The 22,439-nt window shown below is 39.2% G+C and overlaps 1 protein-coding gene across 1 annotated transcript; it reads right to left on the minus strand.

Annotated features, from left to right (window-relative positions):
* Positions 1–6,835: 6,835 nt before the first annotated feature.
* On the minus strand, positions 6,836–8,342 carry LOC140784744 (anthocyanin 5-aromatic acyltransferase-like). Its single transcript, XM_073132277.1, has one exon. The coding sequence runs from the start codon at positions 8,316–8,318 to the stop codon at positions 6,933–6,935; it is 1,386 nt and encodes a 461-aa protein (XP_072988378.1). The 5' UTR covers positions 8,319–8,342; the 3' UTR covers positions 6,836–6,932.
* Between the last annotated feature and the right edge of the window lie 14,097 nt (positions 8,343–22,439).

Consider the following 22,439-nt stretch of genomic DNA (forward strand, 5'->3'; position numbering starts at 1 on the left):
TAACCTAGAACTATAATTCTACTTCCAAACTCTATCCACCATTGACCATTGACTTTGAAGATATGCACATCTTTAGGATCTTCTACTTGTGTTGCGCCATTTTTAAAGATGCGCTTGCCGATGAAGGGTCCATTCCACCTAAATGAAGTCTAAAATCTTACTATTCTCTTGTCATGGAAGGCTTTCATCTTATCTTTTCACATTTTAGAGTTCTCATAAGCATCAGTACGCAAATCCTCCAACTCAATTATTGGAGTCTACATACATAACCTGCTTCTGTCAGGTTAAAGTTGAAATTCTTTATAGGCTAATAAGCTTTATGTTTGAGCTCTACCTAATGGTGACAAGGTTTACCAAAAAAAAAAAGTCTATAGGTAGACATACCCAAAATTATTTTATATGCAATATGATATGCCTAAAGTATATCAATAAGTCGCAAGGACCAATTCTTGCAGTCAGCATTAACTGTTTTTGTCAAGATATGTTTGGTTTCCCTATTGGCAAGTTTTACTTACCCACTTGTCTGTGGGTGATAAGCTATAGAGATTTTTATGAGTGACACCATATTTACGCATCAAACCTTCAAAGGGACGGTTATAGAAATGAGAGCCTTGATCACTAATAATAACTCGTGGTGACCCAAAACAAGATAAAATATTTTCTTTTAAAAGCTTAACAATGGTAGTATGATCATTATTTCTACATGCTACAACTTCAACCCATTTGGAAACATAATCGATTATAGTTTATTATATCAGACGGTGATTTATATAATACATGTCAGATTATAGTGTACTCGTGTATTAGTTATTTAGTTGTATCTTGATAGTTTGTCGTGGCCTGTGTGGGTCCTACTAGATTTTGTAGTGGTCTATTGTATATTATTGTGGACTTGGATATTCATATGTTAACAAGTTTATTTGGTTGATAGTATAATTTATTTGGTGTTGGATTATGTGAGCATGGATATGTTAGCAGGTAGTATTTGGTGATGTCATGATTGTATGTGCACAGGAGTGTATCTGTGCATGACGGGCCCCGTCCGTCTGGTAGCGTGAACCGCGCGTGCTGTGTGGGCGCGTGGGCATGCACGTGCCTGTGCCGAGCGGGGGCATTACAATGAGTGCCTTAACTCTTAGTTGCTTGTTGCTTTCCACTCTTTTATTTTACAAATAACCGAAGCAACACTAAAAATAAATAAATAAATAAATAAAATCAAAATATCACAAACCACAATATATAAAAATAACTCTGCAAGAGCTTCAATCCATTTAACTTAGTTTATAATAATAAAATTAATTAATTAATTTAAAGTAATCCATGCTGGCTCCTCCATGAACTCATAATTATCTACTATTTTGAAAATATTTCTACTAAAAGTTTTTTTTTGATATAAAGGAAGCTGCAAGCAGTTACAGGTTAATCAGCTTACATTCACTTCTGGTTGGTCAGAACCCAATAGCCCATGGAGCTCCACAGGGAGCTCCACACCCGGCCTCAGCACAACCTGCTTGGACGACGTCTTACCCTAGTTTGCTGCCCAATTAGCAACCATATTTCCCTCTCTCCTCATGTGGGAGATTTTACACTTCTCAAGGTGGCCAAGGGTGGCCCAGCACTCATCTATCAAGGACCTGATCCTCCACGGGCAGCCAGTTTCTTTCCGGAGTATCCTGGCCAGTTCGAGGGAGTCTACCTCAACCTCGAGTCGATAGACACCTTCTTCTCGTGCCAGCTTGAGGCCCAACCGAAGTCCCCAAGCCTCCGCCACTTGGGTCGATGATGCCGGACAAGGCTCTCCTACTAGCGTGACAAGCATCCCTGCATCTGTTCGGAGCACCGCCCCCGCCCCGCCCTGGTAGTTCAGCTGGGAGAATGCACCATCCGTATTGAGCTTGTACCAACCTTGCCCCGGTAGTCTCCATTGCACTTGCCCGCGGACTTGCTCCGTCGATATCGGGCTGGCTAATTTGGCATACTCTTCAGCATGGAGAAGTGCGCGTCTAGCTACCGCTTGTGGTGGTTCCGCCTGCCCGCCAAACACCCTCCTGTTGCATTGCTTCCAGATGCCCCATAGAGTGGTGGCAATAACTTCTTTCACATAGTGCCGCTCGGCCCTAGAACTGGCCCAATCTTTGGTAATCCAGTCTGGGTTGATCCTCTCCTTGAGGTTCTACGGAGGCGACATACCTGCTCCGACCAACTCCCAAACCTCGGCACTGAACCTGCAGCCAAATATTAGATGCTCAACTAACTCATTATGGATGCCACATAGCCCACCGAACTCTGGCTGGCATATCTTTAGGTGGCTCATTAGCTCTCTCATAGGAATCCGATTCTAGAGCAGCTTCCAACAAAAAATTCGAATTCTGGGTGCGACCCTCAATACTAAAAGTTAGTGAGCATAAATCCAACAAGTATGCACATTTACAATCTAAAAATAATATAAAGAATTATGTAATACCATATACAAATGCTAACCATAATCATAATAATGCATCCTTACCGCATACTTATCACATCTATAATTATAGCTCATATGCATTAGTAACAATAAGCATGATATGCATAATTTTAAAACTTCAACTTCTCTATCTTAGGCTCACACATAGCCATAATCATAAATATCAACAAACCTCATATCAAGCAACACACATCGAGAAAAAAAGTCATCTAGTGATAGAATTATTTACATTCACTAAAACAAACAGCATGACCAATAGTTCATTACCGCAGTCTAAGAACCTCAATGTAAGCCACCCAAGTCCAAGTTGTGCTAGGCTGCACCTAGTGCAGCCCACCTCACCCTCCCTCCTCTCTCTCGATGGAAGACCAACCAAGAGACAAGAAGGAGATGGCTGCCAATGAACAATGCCACTGGTAGTCGAGGTCAGCATGCTCACTAGCACCCACAAGCTGAGGAAGGAACACGAGGTGATAATCTAGTTAAAGATAGAGCATGGAACCCATGTCGATGGAAAAGAGCTCAATAGCGGGGGAGAAGGAGTCTCAAGTTGTCCAAGTTGACGAGACAAAAGCCCTCCTCTCAACTTAGCATAGTTCACACTAAGTGGAGAATGATTGGCCGAGATGGCTAGCGGCGGTCGGTCCCATCTCCACAGTAGCCATAGAGATGGCTCGTTCAGCAAACTCAACCATAAGAGGACCAAAGAAAAAACTTGGAAGGTTCCTTTTGCAAGATGAATACTTTTGTCCATACAAGAGAAGGAGACTGAGACGGTGATAGCCGGATTTATCTCAAAAATTAGTGGGAAAGACCACTTCCTGTGACCTCCCACAAAGGTGAGGAGAGCTCAGGATGGGCAAAAAACGAGACAGCTTCACCAGGTGAAGCTCCTCAGACCGGCATGACATCGACAAGGTTGTCGATTAGCTAGTAGCGCAGAGAGAGAGAGAGAGAGAGAGAGAGAGAGAGAGCAGACTCAATATGCTATTAAAATGAAATTAAATAAAAAGGGAAATAGAGGACTCATCCATAATGCATATTAAGGGTGTTAAGCTCTAGTGGCACTCTAACGCAGCAACAGAAAAAAAAGGAAGGGGGTTGTGCGATGAGGGAAGGAGGAAAAGAGAGAGAAGTAGAAAAGGGGGGAGGTTAAAACAACAGATGTGTTTGATATTTTATCTTCCTATGGGATGTACAGTGAAATGTAACGTAGTTTTGCCTTGAATTGGGTTGCACCACAACCCAAGTAGTAGTCTCAGTTGGTTTGGGCCTTTGGCCCAACTTGGTGGGCTAGTATTAAGGTCTTTGGTTAGATATTTATTTAATAGTTAGTATAATTATGTTTATTTATTACGTCATAATTATGCATGAAATATTAGGTGCATTCCTAGGGATAGTAACTACGATGTGCATGTCATATGATTGATGATGTTAATCACTACACTACTTGCACATATCATCGTATAGCTAAATCCAGTTTCGGTAGTGCCCTTTTACTCGCTTAGCCTACGATAACCTATATTTATAGCTTGAGGTCATTAAGTAGGTTAGGAAGGGACTATCAAGCATCACATATGCCGGTAGAGCAAGCATAAACACTACTGAGTATGGAGACTTTGACTTATTTTCACCTCCGACAAACCTTTTGGTGCTTTTGAAAAATTTCTTAAGACATTTTCATAAATAAGGTCATCATATTAGGATTAATTTTAAGATCATCATCACTATCCTTATTAGTTTTACCACTTTGGCATAGCTTGTTTGCTCCCCAAAGATTAATGCTGTCATAGTTTAATAAATCAAACCAAGATATATGCAAGTATTACTAAGGTCAATAGATGGAACTGCTTATTTTGGTCAGTTTGGCAAGATCTGTTTCCTCCAGTCTTTTAGGCCACATTTACTTTGGAAATAAGATCAAGTTTAGAATACATATCTATCTATGTTATTCCTAAAATTAAGGTGTTTATTCCAAAAATCACTATTTTTGTTCCCTTGTAGATGTGATATAAAGTGATAAAAAAATAGAAAAAATATATTTATATTTTATGAAATTACCATGGTCTATGAATACCCTTTAATTTGATTTAAAATAGGTTGATGGGATTGATATCAAAAGTAAATTAGTAATTGATTTAGTATGTAGTATAAAATATAATTTTGATAAATAGTGTTATTTACTTAAGTGGATTGTCATATACTCTAATTTTGTAGATTTTAGTTTTAAATCCTAATCCTATCATATTTTCAAAATACATGAATATTTCTATTGGTTTATGTTTTTGAATTAGACTTTATTTTAAGCTTGATGCAAGCCTAAAGTTAAATTGCCCAATTTTCCTAAATTAGTTAATTCATGCTTAATTAGGCTCAAAATCTGGCTTGAATTAATTAAGACCTAAATTGCTTATTAATAAGCTTATTTAGGCTCGAACTGGGCTCCAACTAGAAATTAACTCGAAATTGGCTTGACTTATAAGTCTGGGCTCAAAATTATTTTCAATTCAAGCTTAAACAAATATTTGATCAACCTCGACTAGATTACACCCCACTAGGCGTTGGTTTAACTTCAAGGTATTAAGGAGATTGTTAGTCTATGGAGCTTATCGAATACTTCGATCTATAGTAATTTCCTCAATGCAGTAAAGTTTGTTAGCGAGTTAGTGGACACGATGGACTGATCAATTCTATCTCTGATCAAAGAAGCATCTTAGTTGTCATCGCTTAACTCATCTATCCATATCTATTTCACTAATTAGAGGCAATAATTTGTTTGCTCATAAATTCCAAGTGTATAAAACTTATCCTGGCCGTCAAGTTGATGCACTTGTAAAATAAATTTAGTCCATAAACATTTTATCAAAAAAAAAATACTATGTATAATTTTGGAGTGAAAAATATTTCATCCTTTGTACTACCCTATTGGCTACACTGAAATAGTTAGTTATTTACTATACGAAGAACACTACTAATGAGACCCTTTACTGATTAAAAGATTAAAATAAAACAACGCTTCATATAAAACACAAATTTAATGTCGAAAAACTTTTATCAACTAAGAGTGAAAAAATCACATACCTTTTCCATGAGGTAAAACGAAGCACTATATATTAGGTCGTTACAATAATACTTACAAATTGATTGTTATTACCAGCAATTATCACTATAGTGTTTTGCTTAACTCTCTTTCAATACATCGCCTCTTATACTTGGATCCCAACCTTATTGACCCTTATGGTTCTTAGTGACCCTTGAAGCAATCTTCAATATCTTCTTCAATTTTGGACTAAACAAGCATGAGATAAATCCAATATCTTCAAGTTTCTAGCATCTCCGAGAGCACCTCTAACTTCTCTCAAATGTAGCTAAATGTCACCTCCAGATGTCTCCCTCATCTTTTTGCAAGTTGCTCTTTTATATCCTTAGAAAGATAGCCTACAAAATGATCTAATTTGGGACATCCCGGCCTACGGCAACCATTTTGTTTGAACAATAAAAGACCTCTATGAATAGATAAAGACTACCATAATATAAGAAAAGAATAAAATATTGATTTTGTTTGGACAATAAAAGGCATCTATGAATAGATAAAGACTATCATAATATAAGAAAGAAGAAAATATTGAAATATTGAAATATTGAAATATTGAAGCATCATACCAGGGAAGGAATTATCCCTAGCCAATGAGAGCAGGCATAACAAACCCATTCGAACTAGATCTAGAGCATTCAAGTGGGTTGAGTTTCTGAAGAGACTTCGAACATCAAAAGAATTGCCTCTCTAAAAATCCCATTCTAATGGGTTTTCACCATTTGAAGTCTTTAAATAGCCATTCGAACCCCTTTCCCAAGTTCACCACAGTAGACTCTCTGAAATATTTCGTTCAGACACCTTACCTGCGTTGGATATAGTGGATTATTTAGAAAATCTAGTTCAAACATTTTGCCTATGTTGGATAGTCAGTTGCTCTCTGCTGATACGTTTCTTCAAATGTGTGTATCGCATTCAAACGAAACTGCATTTAGAAAGATTATTCGAACAAGTTTTCAATACTATGAAAATCTTGCTTCGCTGGAAGAATCAATTAGAACGAGATATCATTTTTGCTTCCAAGATGTGCTTTTGTTATTTATAATAAAATCCAACTAGTTACATACACAATCCCCTTATATTGTTTTTTTATCGTTAAAAACTCGTTTACTTCACATTTCCATACCCTATTTGGTATCGTGTATCTCTCTATGGTATTCTTTGAACCGTGGAAGGGGAGTCATTCTAATATTCTACGGATTCATCTAGAGTGGTGAACGTTTATCAGCCGGTTTCTAGTTGGTATTAGTCCGTAATAAATAGTATTCTTTTCACTGCTAATATTTTATTAAATTCTGCCCTTAGAAGTAAGAACATTATGGCCATTGATCGATCAGAAGCTTACACATTTAAGAACAGTTATTGAATCTCCTTCTAATGGAAACCCATCTCCTGCTCTGAGAGAGTCTTAAGACCATTTTCTAAGTAGTTGTTAAGGAAACCCATCTCATGCTCTGGAAGAGCGAATCCAATCTCGACTCCACCTGGATCTTCTCTGCTCTCCGCCAAGGATATGACGTCGAAGATTGCAATGGAAGGAATGTCGACCTTCGCTGGTCTCCCCCATCCGAAGTCAACATCGTAGACTTTAAACTTGGGTGACCCAGCGACACCTATGGGTTGCTCATTCATAATAGATGCGAACCTTGTTGGCCATTCTTGTGAACTTTGAAAGCTAACGTTCAATTCTTCGATGGCTTTGCCAATAGCCTCCGACGCTACTTTTAGCCCATCTCCACCGACGAGTTTGCCGACGTCAGCCTCCACGAAACAAAGCCCAACACAGTTCCCGAAGTACGCCGGCGGCAGCGCCGGCTCGATCCGGTCCCTGAAGTTCGCCCCGAAGGAGAGGTGGGCTCTCTTCCTCCCCAGAGATAATTGTTCCCGTAGTCTAACAAAGCCGACCCAGATATATGCAAATGTTACTACAAAGGTCGATAAATGGAACGGCTTTTTCCGATCAGTTTTGGCAAGGACTACTTCTTTGAGCATCTTAATGTGAGCTCGTGTGAGAGTGAAGGTGGCCAGAAGTTTATCGGCCGGAGCGGCCGCAACGGGCTGCGAGGAGCCGGGAGAATTAAGGCTCATTAATCTTGATACGCCTTCTTTGAAGATTGCGTACAACCCGCGAGGATCGGGGATCAAGGATCTATCGATGATTGGAATATGCCTCTCGGAGGCGGAGCCTCCCGACCGACAAGCCGACGCCCAGGCGTGCATGAACTGGGTGGAGCTCGTGCCATCGCACGCCGCGTGGTGCACCGTGGTCCCGATGACGACGCCGTCTCTGTGGAAAACCGTCACCTGAATGGCTAGCAATGGACAAGAATCTCCAAGCTTTGGTAGAGTCGGAAGCAACGGTCGGAGATTAGAGATGGCACGTGCTTCGCTCCCCGCGAGGATGTCGAAACCACCGTCGACGCATTCTGCTACGGTGAGCGCGACAGAGTCGCCATCGGAGTAGCAGAGCTGGAAGTCGTCGCTTCTGCCCGGGATTCGTTGGAGAGTCCCCGCGAGAGGGTAGAAGGATTGGAGAGTGATGGAGAGAGAGGATTTGAGAGTTGGGAGGATGGAATCAATGAGGTGGGAAGTGGAGTAGGGAAAGGGGTAGAAGAAGAGGCGTTCCGTTGGGGGAGAAGATTGCCATATCACGTCAAAGAAGGTGAGGGGAAGAGAGGTTGGAGGTATGGATCCTTGAGGTGGGGAGATTCGGGAAGTCTCTAGGATTCTAACCGATGGACGAGAGTAGGAGGAGAACATTGTCGGAGACTTTGGAGGAGAGAAGAAGAGGGATTTGGAAATGCGTCTTAGATCTTTACCTGCCACTTTTATAAGCATTTGACAGCCATTTACACCAAAAACCAGCTCAGCTTCCGATTTTGAATTTGTACCCAATTTAGAATGTCTTGCATCTTTATCTAATCACTGTGTAAGATGACAAGAATTCTCTTTAACTTCTTTCGACTTCATTTAAATTCTCAATAGCTTTATTCTTTCGTATTTAATGTTCTGTTTGACTGTTTGATTGGTACTTCTTTCTCAAAACACTCTAGTTCACTTCTCCAAAACAGACTAATGTTCTATAGTCCTTTGCCATACCCTATTGAAGTCTTCTTGTATCAGACTTTTATCTTATTCTTTCTACAAAATCTCTTCAAAAGTTTCTGATGTTAGTTTTGTTACATCGAAAAATTATTTATTTATTTATTTATTAGTCTGCCATCTTATGTCAAATTATATAAATTTAGATTTTCAACCGAATTAAATATGAATTTGAAAATTAGGCTTACCAAAATTAATCTTGAGATATGTGATTTGGTCATATTGTTAAGTTATCTTTAATTTAATTTATGAGTAATTATTATTATCTGATGTGGTTGGGTAACCAAGGATAGGTAGGATGAATTTTTGCAATGACAAATTTGTAGAGAAAATTATATTTGTTTAAGTTATACAAATTAGATTTACGTGTATGATCAAGTCATATAGCTTATTAGAAAATTATATTGTAAAAAGAAGTCAAGTCAAAAGAAGAAAAACATAAAGCTTTAGGTTCATCCAGATAGAGTTAAGGGCATATTAGCAAGAATAAACTTAATTCTTTCCTATACTTTGTCTTTCTCAAAACACTCTAGTCACTTGTCCAAAGGACAAAGGTTCTATAGTCCTTTGCCATACCCTATTTATGGATATCATATTATCTACTAAAGAATGAGTTCCGTCCTAGCTAAACAATGAAGCAGTAAATGCTCACACCCCAGGTAAGGAAGTTACTGCTGAAACTACCAATCTACCAAAAGTTATTGCTGCACCAAGCCAAAAAGGTCAATCACAGCAAATGCCCTCTGTGTGGGCTCAACTCTTCAAAGACTCCCACTCGCAAGCTGACCCAACGTCGGCCACCACGAGTTCAGCTCCATCCTCTAGCCTATCCAGAGGGCTTCAACCTCGAAGGCGGTTTACGATCTAGAGAAGGTTAAAGAAAGCCATGCCGAATGGCGCTTTAGTTTGATTGGTAAGTTCCTAGGAAGACCACCTCTTCTATCGTAGCTTGGTAAAGAAGCCGATACGAGATGGAAACCTTCAAGTACGCTTCCGGTTTCTTCACTTTTAAATTCTCTACCCAAGATGATATGGTCAAGGTCCTCAAGGGTGGACCTTGGACTTTTAGAGGCCTCTTCCTCAACCTCATCATTGGAGGGAGGACCTCCTTCTTGACATAGCCTCTAATCTTGGCTATCCTCTGGAGATAGATGGCTACAAACAAGCTCGCACTAGAGGGCGCTTTGTGCGTGTCTATATTGAAATTGATCTCACTAAGCCGCTCAAACAGTCCACTCTTATCGGGTCTCCTAGAGAACAAGTTACCCAGGCAGTCGCATATGAAAATCTACCACAGGTATGTTTCCAGTGTGACCGCATAGGCCACCGCTCGAGTGCCACTAGCATGGCATCACCACCTGGTACGGCGACCCCCAATCTAGAGGAGACCCCAGAACCTTTCAGTCCATGGATTTGTGTTCAAAGGAAGGGACGCCGGACCTAGTAGTCTAGCAATGTTGCAAGTGGCACTGTAGACGATAGAGCTGCCATGGAGGTGCAAGTCACAGCAGCCCAACCCGACAAGGCTACAACTAACCTCGATAAGGTTACCGTGTCCTCAGGTAAGTTCACTACCACGGCTCCTGCACCTCTTGAATTTCCTAATGGTAAGGTTACCGCCCCTCTCCGAAGGGCCCGCCCCTCATTCAAAATTAACGTGACATGTGGCACACTTGAGAAGCAACCCATGCCTCGCGTCCAACGCCAAGGCGTGATGAACAAGGCTCCTACTCTCAATGATGCCTCTTCCTCTCCATCGAGCAATTCGCTCGATAGCTCTTTGGCTGGCCAGACCACTTCCATTCATCCTCAGTTCTCTACGTGCCACATGTCCAAATCTCGCATCCTAAAGGGATAACTCAGCTTGCTACTTTCCAAGATGGTAATGCCATCCTAGACTCCATGGTTATTGAGATCCCCGACTAATCTAATCCTATCTCCTTTACAGGTTCCCAACAACCTACCCATGCCCCATCCAATATGGTCATTGATGACCCTGCTCCTGAATAACCAAACGTCACCTCAAGTTTCACATCTCCCCACCTCAACTCCCAAGACCCCTTAATGTCCATTATGCCATCTACCTCAACTCAAACCCCAAACTTGCCTCCAGCCTACCCTCTTCTCCATACTGATTTTGTAATCGTTGCTCCCACCAATGTTGGTCAGTGTAGTGAGACCCCTGTTGATAGCTTCTTTCCCCCTTGTCCATCCATCCTCCCTCTCCCCCAGTCGGATCCTGATAGAGGGCTTGAGCATTAGGAGATGGTGTTCCTTGCTATTATGTTATGGACAGAACCTCCGCTTTCTGATCTAGATCAATTGCAGAAAAATAGCCTGCGTAGTCGAAGGAAAATAATTTCGCATGCAAATTTCGTTTGAGCTGAGTCAAGCGCGTTCGAATGCAAATTTCGCATTTTCTGCCGATTCAAACGTATGTAGACATTCACACACATGCTTTCGAATAGGGTCTATGCGTTCGAACACACAAATTATATTCTCTATCGATGTGAACGTCTACAGGCGTTCGAAAGGAGCATTCAAATACAACCCTCCCACGTTTGAATGTGACATACAGAATTTTTATTTTATGAAAGAATCAACTAAAACACAATAAGAGTAAACTCCCATAGGGTGTATCCTTGCTCGAGATGACTCGGTAAGGTCCGAATCATATCATTCTACCATGCTTTCGCTAACTTTATCCTCAAAGTGAAAATTCGGGATATCACTCTATCAAGGTTGCCTCGAGTTCCCATGTGGCTTGCTCCTATGTCTATCCGATCCAACTTACCAGCACCTCTATGACTATTCATCCTTCACATTTGACCCTCCTTCATGCTAGGACCTTAGGAACGAACTCAACTACCTTTGATTCGAGCTCGGGTAGTTGTGCTGCAACTTGCTCGAGTGGTCCAACTCGAGCTCTCAAGTTGGATACATGGAAAACCGGATGAACTCAGATTGACTCGGGTAGGCTCAGTTTATATGCAACTGCTTTCACCATCCCTAGGATCTAAAATGGACCGAAGAAGTGATGTGCTAGCTTTTGATTCTAAATAGTTCCTATCGAGATTTGCTAGTACAGTTGGAGTCGAATATAGACCCAAACAACAACTTAATAGCTTCTTTCCTAGTGTTTGCAATCATTCACTTGCTTCATTCGGTTATGTGCCACTACTAGATAAAGCTTTAGCCACTTGAGTACTTCATCCCATTCCACTAGTAACTCATATATATTAGTACGGTCAAGTGTGCTTGTTACGGACTAGATCTAAAACAATCTGTGTAACACCCAAACCCTAAACACGTGCATGGCATGAGCCCATACGGCACATGCGTAGCACCTGACCATTTGGTTGGTTACTAACAATCAAATAAACCTGTAGCAACATCATAATTTTATCCACAATATCTAAACCAAGAATAACTCAAGTCTAACTATCAAAAGCATACAGATAACCCTACCTGGGCCCCATACAAGCCACAACACATCATCAAAAGTTTTCACAACTACATATACACAACAGAGGTATATGCATAATTATACAAGTACAAAGTCACCTGTTAAAATATAAGACAAGGATATAGATACAGTTTGGAGGAGGTCTCCTGATACATTAGATAAGATAACTTATCTGCCATATAACACTAATCACACTCTACTCCTCACTCACCGGCAACACTTCTAAGGGAGAATTCTGCTCCTCTCATTCACTTGGGTTTTTGGGAAAAGAGAAAACAAAGAGTCATGAGCTAAAGGCTCAGTAAATAGACCTTACCCCGAATCAGTGATGTCAAACAGAGAGTAAATCAAGTACTGGATAATATGAATCAGAAAGAGTATCATGTCATGAATGATATCGCATATCAGTGACCATAATCATCACTCCAGGCACCCCTAACCCTGGCGCCTACTCGGGTATCCTCATGCTTTCTATCAACTATCCTATCAATCATATTTCATGCTTTCCTTCTAAATGCCCGATCACATGCATATATCCAATACGATAACGAGTCAATGTATAACAAGAATTTAGGTGGAATAGGAATCAAGAGAAAATTAATTAGAATTGTAGGTGTTTTTATATTGTAATTTATATTGTAGGTGTTTTGCTAAACATGGTATAATTAGAATTATTTACTAACTATGATATAATTATATTTAATTTGTATAACCTAAATACATTAAATTAACTAAGCTAAATTAATTGTGCATATATATATATATAAATATAATTATATATAGTGCTGGGTCGAGCCCAACGCCTAGCGCTGCAAGGGTGCTGGGCCGAGCCCAGCACCCCTTGCAGGGTGTAGCCAGGGAGAGAAGGGAAGAAGGAGGAGGAGAGGAAGAAGAAAGAGAAGAAGAAGAAGAAGAAGGAGAAGAAGAAGAAAGAAGAAGAAGAAGAAGAAGGTTGGGCCATGGGGGAGGGGTGCGGCCGCTGGTGGCCACTCAGCGGCCGGCCTCTCGCCGACAGCTCAATCACCCGGCGGTCCGAGAGAAAGCCGACAAAGAGAGAAAGAGAGATAGAGAGAGAGGTAGAGAGAGAGAGAGAGAGAGAGAGAGAGAGAAGCGGTGGGGAGGGGGCTGCAGCGGCGGCAGGGGCCCACCGCGCTAGCTGGCTCGGCCAGGTTGGCTGGGCCGGCGCTTGGGGCGCGTGGTGCCCATCTCCGCTGCCACTGCATGGCACAAGCTGTCGTGCCATGCAGTGCAGCTTTTTTTTTTAAACTTGGGCTTGGGTTATTATATTTTCCTTCCCCCCTTATAAAAATTTCGACCTCAAAATTTACATACCTCTAAAGAATTCTAGATATTTGGATCATATCTCATCTTCACGTTCCCAAGAAGCCTCTTCTACTGCATGGTTTTTCCACAGGATTTTTACTAATGGTATAACTTTTGTTCTTAATACTTTATCTCTTCTAGCAAGGACTTTCACAGGCTACTTTTCATAAGATAAATTTTGCTGCAGCTGGACTGGTTCATAATGAATCACATGCGAAGGATCTGATATATATTTCCTTAGTACTGACACATGAAACACATTATGAATTTGTGCTAAGTCAGGGGGTAAAGCTACTCTATAAGCTACAGGCCCTACTTGTCCAAGAATCTCATAATTTGTGCTAAGTCAGGGGGTAAACACATTATGAATTTCTTTTTTTCCAAAGCGAAACACACCCTTCCAAGGTGAAACTCTTAAGAATACTTTGTCCCCAACCTGAAACTCCAAATCACGTCTCCTATTATCAGCATAACTTTTCTGTCTACTTTGTGCCACCTTCATATGTTCTCTAATTGTCTTTATCTTCTCAACTGTAGCTTGCACTAGTATTGAGTTTTCAACCTTTTTTTCTCCAACTTCTTCCCAATCGATTAGTGATCTGCATTTCCTGCCATATAATGCTTCATACGGAGGCATACCAATACTAGTATGATAGCTGTTATTATAAGCAAACTCTATCAAGGATAAATATTTGTCCCAGTCCAATCCAAAATCAATTACACATGCTCTCAACATATCCTCTAATGATTGAATAATACGCTTAGATTGACCATCTGTCTGAGGATGATAAGCTGTACTAAACTGCAGTTTTGTTCCAAAAGACTGATGAAACTGCTTCCAAAATCTGGACACAAAACGAGGATCTCTATCTGAAGTGATACTAACAGGAATTCCATGGTGAGCAAAAATTTCATCTCTAAACAAGATAGCTAACTTTTCCATTGAATCAGTAGTACTAACTGGTAAAAAGTGTGCTGATTTGGTTAGTCTATCAATAACCACCCAAATTGCATTATTCCCTTTCTGTGTCTTTAGTAATCCTGTCACAAAATCCATATTAATATGTTCCCATTTCCATTCAGGAATCTGCAAAGGTTGTAATGCGCATGCAGGCCTCTGATGTTTAATCTTGACTTGCTGACAAGTCAAACACTTAGCCACAAATTCTCCAATATTTCTTTTCATTCCTTCCCACCAGAATTTCTTCTTCAACTCATGACATATTTTTGTTCCCCCGGGGTGCATAGCATAAGCAGAAGTATGAGCTTCATTTAAAATTTCACTTTTAAGTCCTTCACAATTAGGAACATATAATCTGCCTCTAAAACATAGTATCCCGATAGTGTCTGTTAGGTTTCTATTTGTTGGCAATTGTGTACAAAATATTTTAAGTGTATTTTTTCATGTATATGAGCTTTACACAAGTCTAGAATATCTCTGATATGAAGAATTGCAAGATTATTGGAGAAAAGCCGTCGAGTTCACACCGCGTTCACAAACGCATTCGAATATGGGTACTGTGTTCACACAAACAGATAGCCATGTTAACAAACGCGTTCGAATGCGGGTACTGCGTTCACACAGACCGAGAGCTGCGTTTACAAACGGGTTCGAACACAACCTGAAGAATTCAAGTTGTCGCGTTCGAACGCACTCGGGCCCGTTCGAACGCACCTGAGTTCAAGTCATGCCGTTCGAACGCACCCGGGCATTCGAACGCACCAACGAAGTTTGATAAAATTGGACTTTCGTGAGTACGGATAAGACTTGGATTTGGCTCTATTTTGAAGATCATATATAAGGATTGTGATGCCCTATCTTGAGGGTGGTTGAAGAAGCATTATTGAAGGAGACTTCTTGAGGCTACATCGGTTCTTCAACTATCAAGGTTCCACTTATCTACAAAACTTAATCTTTCGTCTTAAGGGCTATCTAGACGAAAGATCAATCTCGAGGGCTACTGAGATTGGACTTCAATCACAAGAAGCAGTAAATCGTGGGTTCTAGCAATCAAGACTGAGAGGAACAAAGTCGTTTGGATCGACATGTTGTTTTGTGAGTTAGTCTTGTAACTGCTACTATCATAGTGATTGGTTTTGATCCGAGTTTGGATTCGTGGTTTTTTTCCGTTTGGGTTTTTTCCATGTTAAAATCTTGGCATTCATCTCTGTTTTCGTTCTTAATATTTCTACGGACTTTTACTTAAGCGAACGAGTGATATCATTGCCTAATATTTAGATACATACTTGTGTCTAGGGATTTTTTCAATTGGTATCAGGGTAGGTTTTCTCACTCTTTGAGAGAGATCAGATAGCCATGGATTTTCATAGAGATGGACCATCATCTATTAGACCTCCTATCCTAGATGGATCAAATTATGGATATTGGAAAGCTAGGACGAGAGCTTACTTGAAGTCTATAGATGAACGAGTATGGTTTGCCGTTGTGAATGGTTAGAGTCCACCAATGTACATGGTCGATGATAAATTTGCTAATAAACTGATAGAATCATGGGATAGGTCAGACTATGAAAAAGTTGGATGGAATAGCAAGGCAATAAATGCAATTTTTAGTTGTGTTTCCTCGGAAGAATTTAGAAGAATCTCTACTTGTGAGATAGTAAAAGAAGCTTGGACGATCTTAGAAACTACTCACGAAAGAATTATGGCTGTAAAACTTTCTAAACTTCAGAGGTTGACTACTAGTTTTGAAACTCTACGTATGGAGGAGAATGAGACATTTGATGAGTTTTATGCAAAACTGAGTTATATAGTCAACTCCAGTTTCAACCTAGGAGAGAAAATTCCTGAAAACAGAATTGTTCGTAAGATCCTTAGGTCTCTTCCAGAGAGGTTTCAGGCGAAAGTTACAGCTATTGAGGAAAGTAAGGACATCAATTCTATGAAAGTTGAACAATTGGTAGGAAATCTACAAACATTTGAGTCTAGCCTTTCAAAACTGAGGAAGTCCAAAGGGATTGCCCTATCCACAGTTGAACAAAGTATAGAGGAGTCTGATGATGAAGGTGATTTAGATGTTGAGATGTTGGCCATGTTCGTCAAAAAGTTCAATAAATTTTTTCGGAAGCCAAACAAGTTGAATGCTGAAAAACTTGAGAAAAGCAAAACATTTGTGAAAAAGAAGAATACTGCGAGTTCGAACACAGGTGTGAGCAACAACGGTGTCAAACAGAAAAATAAGTATTCTGATCATGGTAGAGAATTTGAAAATAAAAAATTTTCCATATTCAGTGATTCTCTTGGTATTCAACATAAATTTTCAGCTCCTATAACTCCACAACAGAACGGGATTGTGGAAAGAAAGAACTGAGTTGTGCAGGGTTTTGGGCAGAGGCGTTCAATACAGCGGTACATGTGATAAATCGTGTTTATCTAAGACCAGGTACAAAAATGACTGCATATGAAATCTGGAAAGGTAAGAAACCTAGTGTTAAATATTTTTGAGTTTTTGGTAGTAAATGTTATATCTTGCGTGATCGATAATATTTGACTAAATTTGACACTAGAAGTAGCGAAGGCATCTTCTTGGGGTATTCCAATAATAGTAGAGCCTACAGAGTATTTAATCTTGACACTTTTACTGTTATGGAATCTGCTAATGTTATGATAGATGAATCCACGACTGATTTAACTGAAGCTACTCCTATTTCTGTTTCTGCAGATACATATGACGAAGAAATAAGAAAGGAGCTTGATCTGGAAATTAAGAATCAGGACGAGGACAAAGTTGAAATGAACAAAGTTGACTGCAACATACTGGAACCATCTGCCAGAGTAAAATCAGATCATCCACTATCACAAGTGATCGGAGACGTAAATGAACCAATTAAGATAAGGCGACAAATCCAAAGTGAGGTATCATTTACTTGCTATAGATCTTCTTTTGAACCTAAAAATGTGAAGGAAACATTGTTAGACGATTCTTGGGTTAATGCTATGCATGAGGAATTAGAGCAATTTTCTAGGAATGATGTTTGGTATTTAGTCCCTAGACCTAAGAATGTGAACGTCATTGGAACAAAATGAATTTACAAGAATAAAAGTGATGAACATGGCAATATAGTTCGAAATAAAGCTAGACTCGTAGCACAGGGATATACTCAGGTTGAGGGTATAGATTTTGATGAGACATTTGCTCCTGTTGCTAGATTAGAATCTATTCGTATACTGCTTGCTATTGCTTGTCACTTAAAATTTAAATTGTTTCAAATGGATGTGAAAATTGCTTTCTTGAATGGTACTCTGAATGAAGATATTTATGTGGAACAACCAAAAGGGTTCGAAGATCAAAAATTTCCTTTTCATGTGTTTAAACTGAAAAAGGCCCTCTACGGGCTAAAACAAGCTCCAAGAGCTTGGTATGAGAAGTTGACCACTTTTTTAGTGGATGCGAGGTTCAGTCGAGGGGGAGTGGACAAGACATTGCTCATTAGACGGTCGAACAAGAGTTTAGTTGTAGCACAAATATATGTGGATGACATTGTCTTCAAGGCAATGAGTCAATCGCTAGCTAAGGAGTTTGCGGATCTCATGCATAGTCATTTTGAGATGAGCATGATAGGTGAGTTGAAGTTCTTTTTGGGACTTCAAATTACTCACTTGGAAAGAGGGATATTTATCGCTCAAACCAAGTATGCTAAGGATCATGTGACTAAATTCGGTTTAGAAAATGCAAAACATACTAGAACTCCTATGAGTACAACTACCAAACTAGGTAAGGATATTTCAGTTAAAAGTGTTGATCAGACACTGTATAGGAGCATGATTGGTAGTCTTTTGTACTTAATTGCTAGTAGACCTGACATTACATTTAGTGTCGGCGTGTGTGCTAGGTTTCAATCTGAACCTAAGGAGACACATTTGTTTGCTGTGAAACGTATCATAAAATATGTCGGTGGCACAATTGACTTAGGTATCTGGTTTACGTATGATTCGGGAGATATCATATCTAGATACACGGATTCTAATTGGGCAGGTTCATGTGATGATAGAAAGAGTACCTCAGGTGGATATTTTTATATTGGAAATAATCTGGTTGCTTGGCACAGTAAGAAACAAAACTCGATATCTTTATCTACTGTGGAGGCCGAGTACATTGCAGCGGAAAGTTGTTGTTCTCAGTTACTATGGATGAAACAGATGGTCAAAGATTACGGCATTGAACAAGATACTATGGTGATTTATTGTGACAACATGAGTGCTATTAATATATTGAAAAATCTTGTTCAACACTCACGTACAAAACATATTGACATCCGACATCATTTTATACGCGAGTTAGTTGAAGACAAAACAATAGCACTAGAACATGTTGAGACGAAGAAACAGTTGAGACGAAGAAACAGTTGGGTGATCTATTCACAAAACCGTTGGATTTACAGAGATTTGAGTATCTTGTACTTCTTTAGGAATTTGTGCTTTGGATTGATTTTCTTTTTGTTTTGGTTTGCGTGTTTTGGTTTGCATGTTTCATTTTTATGAGTTTTTTTTTTCTTTGTAGGTTTTCTTTACTCTTAAAGTTTCTTTGGTTTTAGTTTCAGATTTGTCGAGAGTTTTTGTCATAAAAAAAATTGATGCATTCCTAGATTCAATAATATACTCTTGACATATAAATATAATTTTTCTCTTGATTATGAGTTATTATAGTCAATTTTGTCATCTTGTAGTATATTGTATTATTTCTAATTTATTCATTCTCTCGATTTCTATGATAATTATACTGAAATTAATGCACCCATAACGTGTGTATATTCTTGTGTGAGCATGATATCATGAAATTCTTTTTAAATAGCTCACGATTGACCTTGATTTGCATAGTTTGACCTCATGCTTAGTTATCACAAACGTGTTTATAAAAGATTAATGAAAATGGCTACAATGAGTTAGTGTGAAAGCCATCTTTTTTAGAGTCCAGTTTGACTCAGTACATTAATTGCAAATTAAATAAAATTTTTGCTACTTGTGTATATATTCTCGCACATTGTTTGATTTGTACTACAAGAAAAGTGCTACCTACTCATGTGTGAAAGCCATCATTGCACCTATATGGTTTATGTATAAAAAAATAATACAAGAAAAATTCATGTTATGTTATGGAGAATACTAAAAGAATATAAAGGTAACTAAACAATGGTGGAAATGGTCCCATAAAGTTTATCTCCCGACAATCAAAAATCTCAATAACTATGGGTTTAGTGGCATCATATTGCACCAAGACAATGCCCCTAACTTGAGGCATCACTCACAAGCTAGCTTAAACAAAAGTAGGCTCGATCAAGCTCGACTAGATTACACCCCTAGGCCTAGGCGTTTGTTTAACTTCAAGATACAAAGGAGATCGTGAGTTTGTGGAGCCTATCCAATGCTTCGATCTACAGCAATTCTATCACTGTAGTAAAATTTGTTAACAACTTAATGGACTCGGTGGACTAGCCAATTCTACCTCTGATCAAAGAAGCATCTCCCTTGTCACTCCTTAACCCATCTATCCATATCTGTGTCACCAATAGAGGCCATAACCTGGCAGCAAACAATTTGACTAGGTTTGCTCACAAATTCCAAGTGTGTAAAAATTGTTCAGGCCCTCAAGTTGATGCACTTTTAATGAATTTGGTCCATAAACATTTTATCAAAAAAACAATATGCATGATTTTGGAGTGAAAAATAGTCCATCATTTGTAATGTCATATTCGTTACACTAAAAAAATTAAACACTTACTATATGAAGAACACAACTAATGAGACCCTTTATTGATTAAAAGATTAGAATGAAACACGTGCCACATACAAACAACACAAATTTAATGTGGAAAGCCTCTTATCATTTAAGAGCAAAAAAACCACGTACCTCTTCTATGAGATAAAATTAAGTACTATAGGTTTAGCCGTTACAAGAACACTTGCACGTCGATCGCTATTACCTGCAATCATCACTATAGTGTTTTGCTTGACTCCCTCTCAATAAACTGCCTTTTGTGCATGAGTCCCAATCTTGTTGACCCTTAAGGTTGTAACTCTGCCTCGGTGATCCTTGAAATAATCTCTAATATCTTCTTCAATTTTGGACTACATAAGCATGAGATGAATCCAATGTCTTCAAATTTCTAGCATCCCGAAGAGCACCTCTATCTTCTCTAAATTGTAGCTCAATGTCACCTCTAGAGGTGTCCCTCACCTTTCAAGTTGCTCTTTTATATCCCCAGAAAGATAGCATCCATAAAAAACCTAATTTGGGACGTCCCGACATATACCGATAGGGGTGAAAATGGGTCGGATTAAGTCCGACCCAACCCGCTATCTGATTCGGATCGGATCGGATATGGATAAAACAATCCTATCCAATCCAGATCCAGATACAGATACGGATAGGGGTGTAATAAAATATTCGGACCAGATCCAGATACGGATAGTCTATTAGAAAAAATTTGGATTAAGATACGGATACGGGTATAGCTAATGTTATCGGTTTCGAATTCGGATAACAAATATCTGTTTAGCCGCTTATATAAATACCCAACCCTAGCCCACTTATCTACCCTAACCCTTCCCTCTCCATCTCTTACCCAATCGGTAGCCGCCTCCACCTCCATAACCCAAAATCTCTCCTCGCCATCACCGATCACCATCTTCGTCGCCATCACCTCTCCAGCCTTTCCGTCGTCATCACCACTCCATCGCGGCGTCACCAAGCTTTGCCTCCTATGGTCCTCCCTCTTCGAGCTTGGCGTCACCAAGCTCTGCCTCCTCCGGTCCTCCCTCCTCGAGCTCGTCATCACCAAGGGTCCATTGTAGCACTGTTGGCTTGGAACTCCATTGTGCGCAAGGGTCCGTTGCACTATTACTCTAGCTACTACAATTTTCTAGCAATCTCCGAGGACAATAGCTGCAATCTACAATATGTGTGTTGGAGATGGTATGAAAATTATTTCTTGTTATCTAATATACTCATATACTGCTTTATTACTGGATCAATGATTTACACTATTACTTGTTGATTGTTGAATTTGACTCGATCAATGTTGATTGTTGAATTTGACTAGTGAGGCAAATCTCTCCACATTGACTTTAGAAGATCGTCAATGTTTATGTTTTCTGCTTTGTTGTCATATTCTCTTTGGAGGCTATGCAAAAATGAAGAATATATATGTTAGAAGAACAAATTGCATGTTTTCTTCTCTATTACATCTTTTTAAAGAATTCATATATATTGTTTTTGTCACAATTATTTACATTCTTATTGTTCTTATAACTATGTCCAGTAAATATTACATTCTTTTCTATGGTTTAAAAGTGAATGTATCTTTAGCTTAGAAATCGAGTCTGAAGTGAAGTGTGCTCTGACTTGTTATCCAAGCTTTCTATATTATTTTAGGTGCAAGGGAAGTGTGATTTGTCTCTCTATTATTGAAGCTTTCACTTGTTATCAAAGTTTTGTTTTTGAAATAGTCTTGTGTTAATTGTGTCTAAAATAAAGTTTATAATTTGTTTATGATCTCATTTGTATCCGTTTATGATCCGATTTGTATCCATTTAGAAATCGATCCATATTCGAAAATTATCCAATCAAAATTCAAAAATTATCCGATCCGTATCCAAAATTTATCTATAGCCGCTTAGTTAGAATACGGTTTTAAATTTTGTTATCCGTCTAATATCCGTATCCGAACTAAAAATATGGATTCGGATATAAGATAAGTGTTATTCGGTCCATATCCGATCTGTTTTCACCCCTATATACCAACCATTTTGCCTGAACCGGAAAAGGGATGTATGAATTGATAAAGACTGCGACAATATACGAAAAGAAGAAACCATTAGAACTAGATCCTATCTGTTTTCACCCTGATGGGTCATCCGTAAATTAGTATTTTTATCGCTGCTAATATTTTATTAAATTCCGCCCTAAGTAAGAACATTATGGCCATTGATCGATCAGAAACTTATACATTTAAGAACAGTTATTGTATCTC

This window comes from Typha latifolia, chromosome 3 (assembly GCF_019914945.1).
Source record: "Typha latifolia isolate L0001 chromosome 3, TyphaL0001v2, whole genome shotgun sequence".
NCBI classification, from domain to species: Eukaryota; Viridiplantae; Streptophyta; class Magnoliopsida; order Poales; family Typhaceae; genus Typha; species Typha latifolia.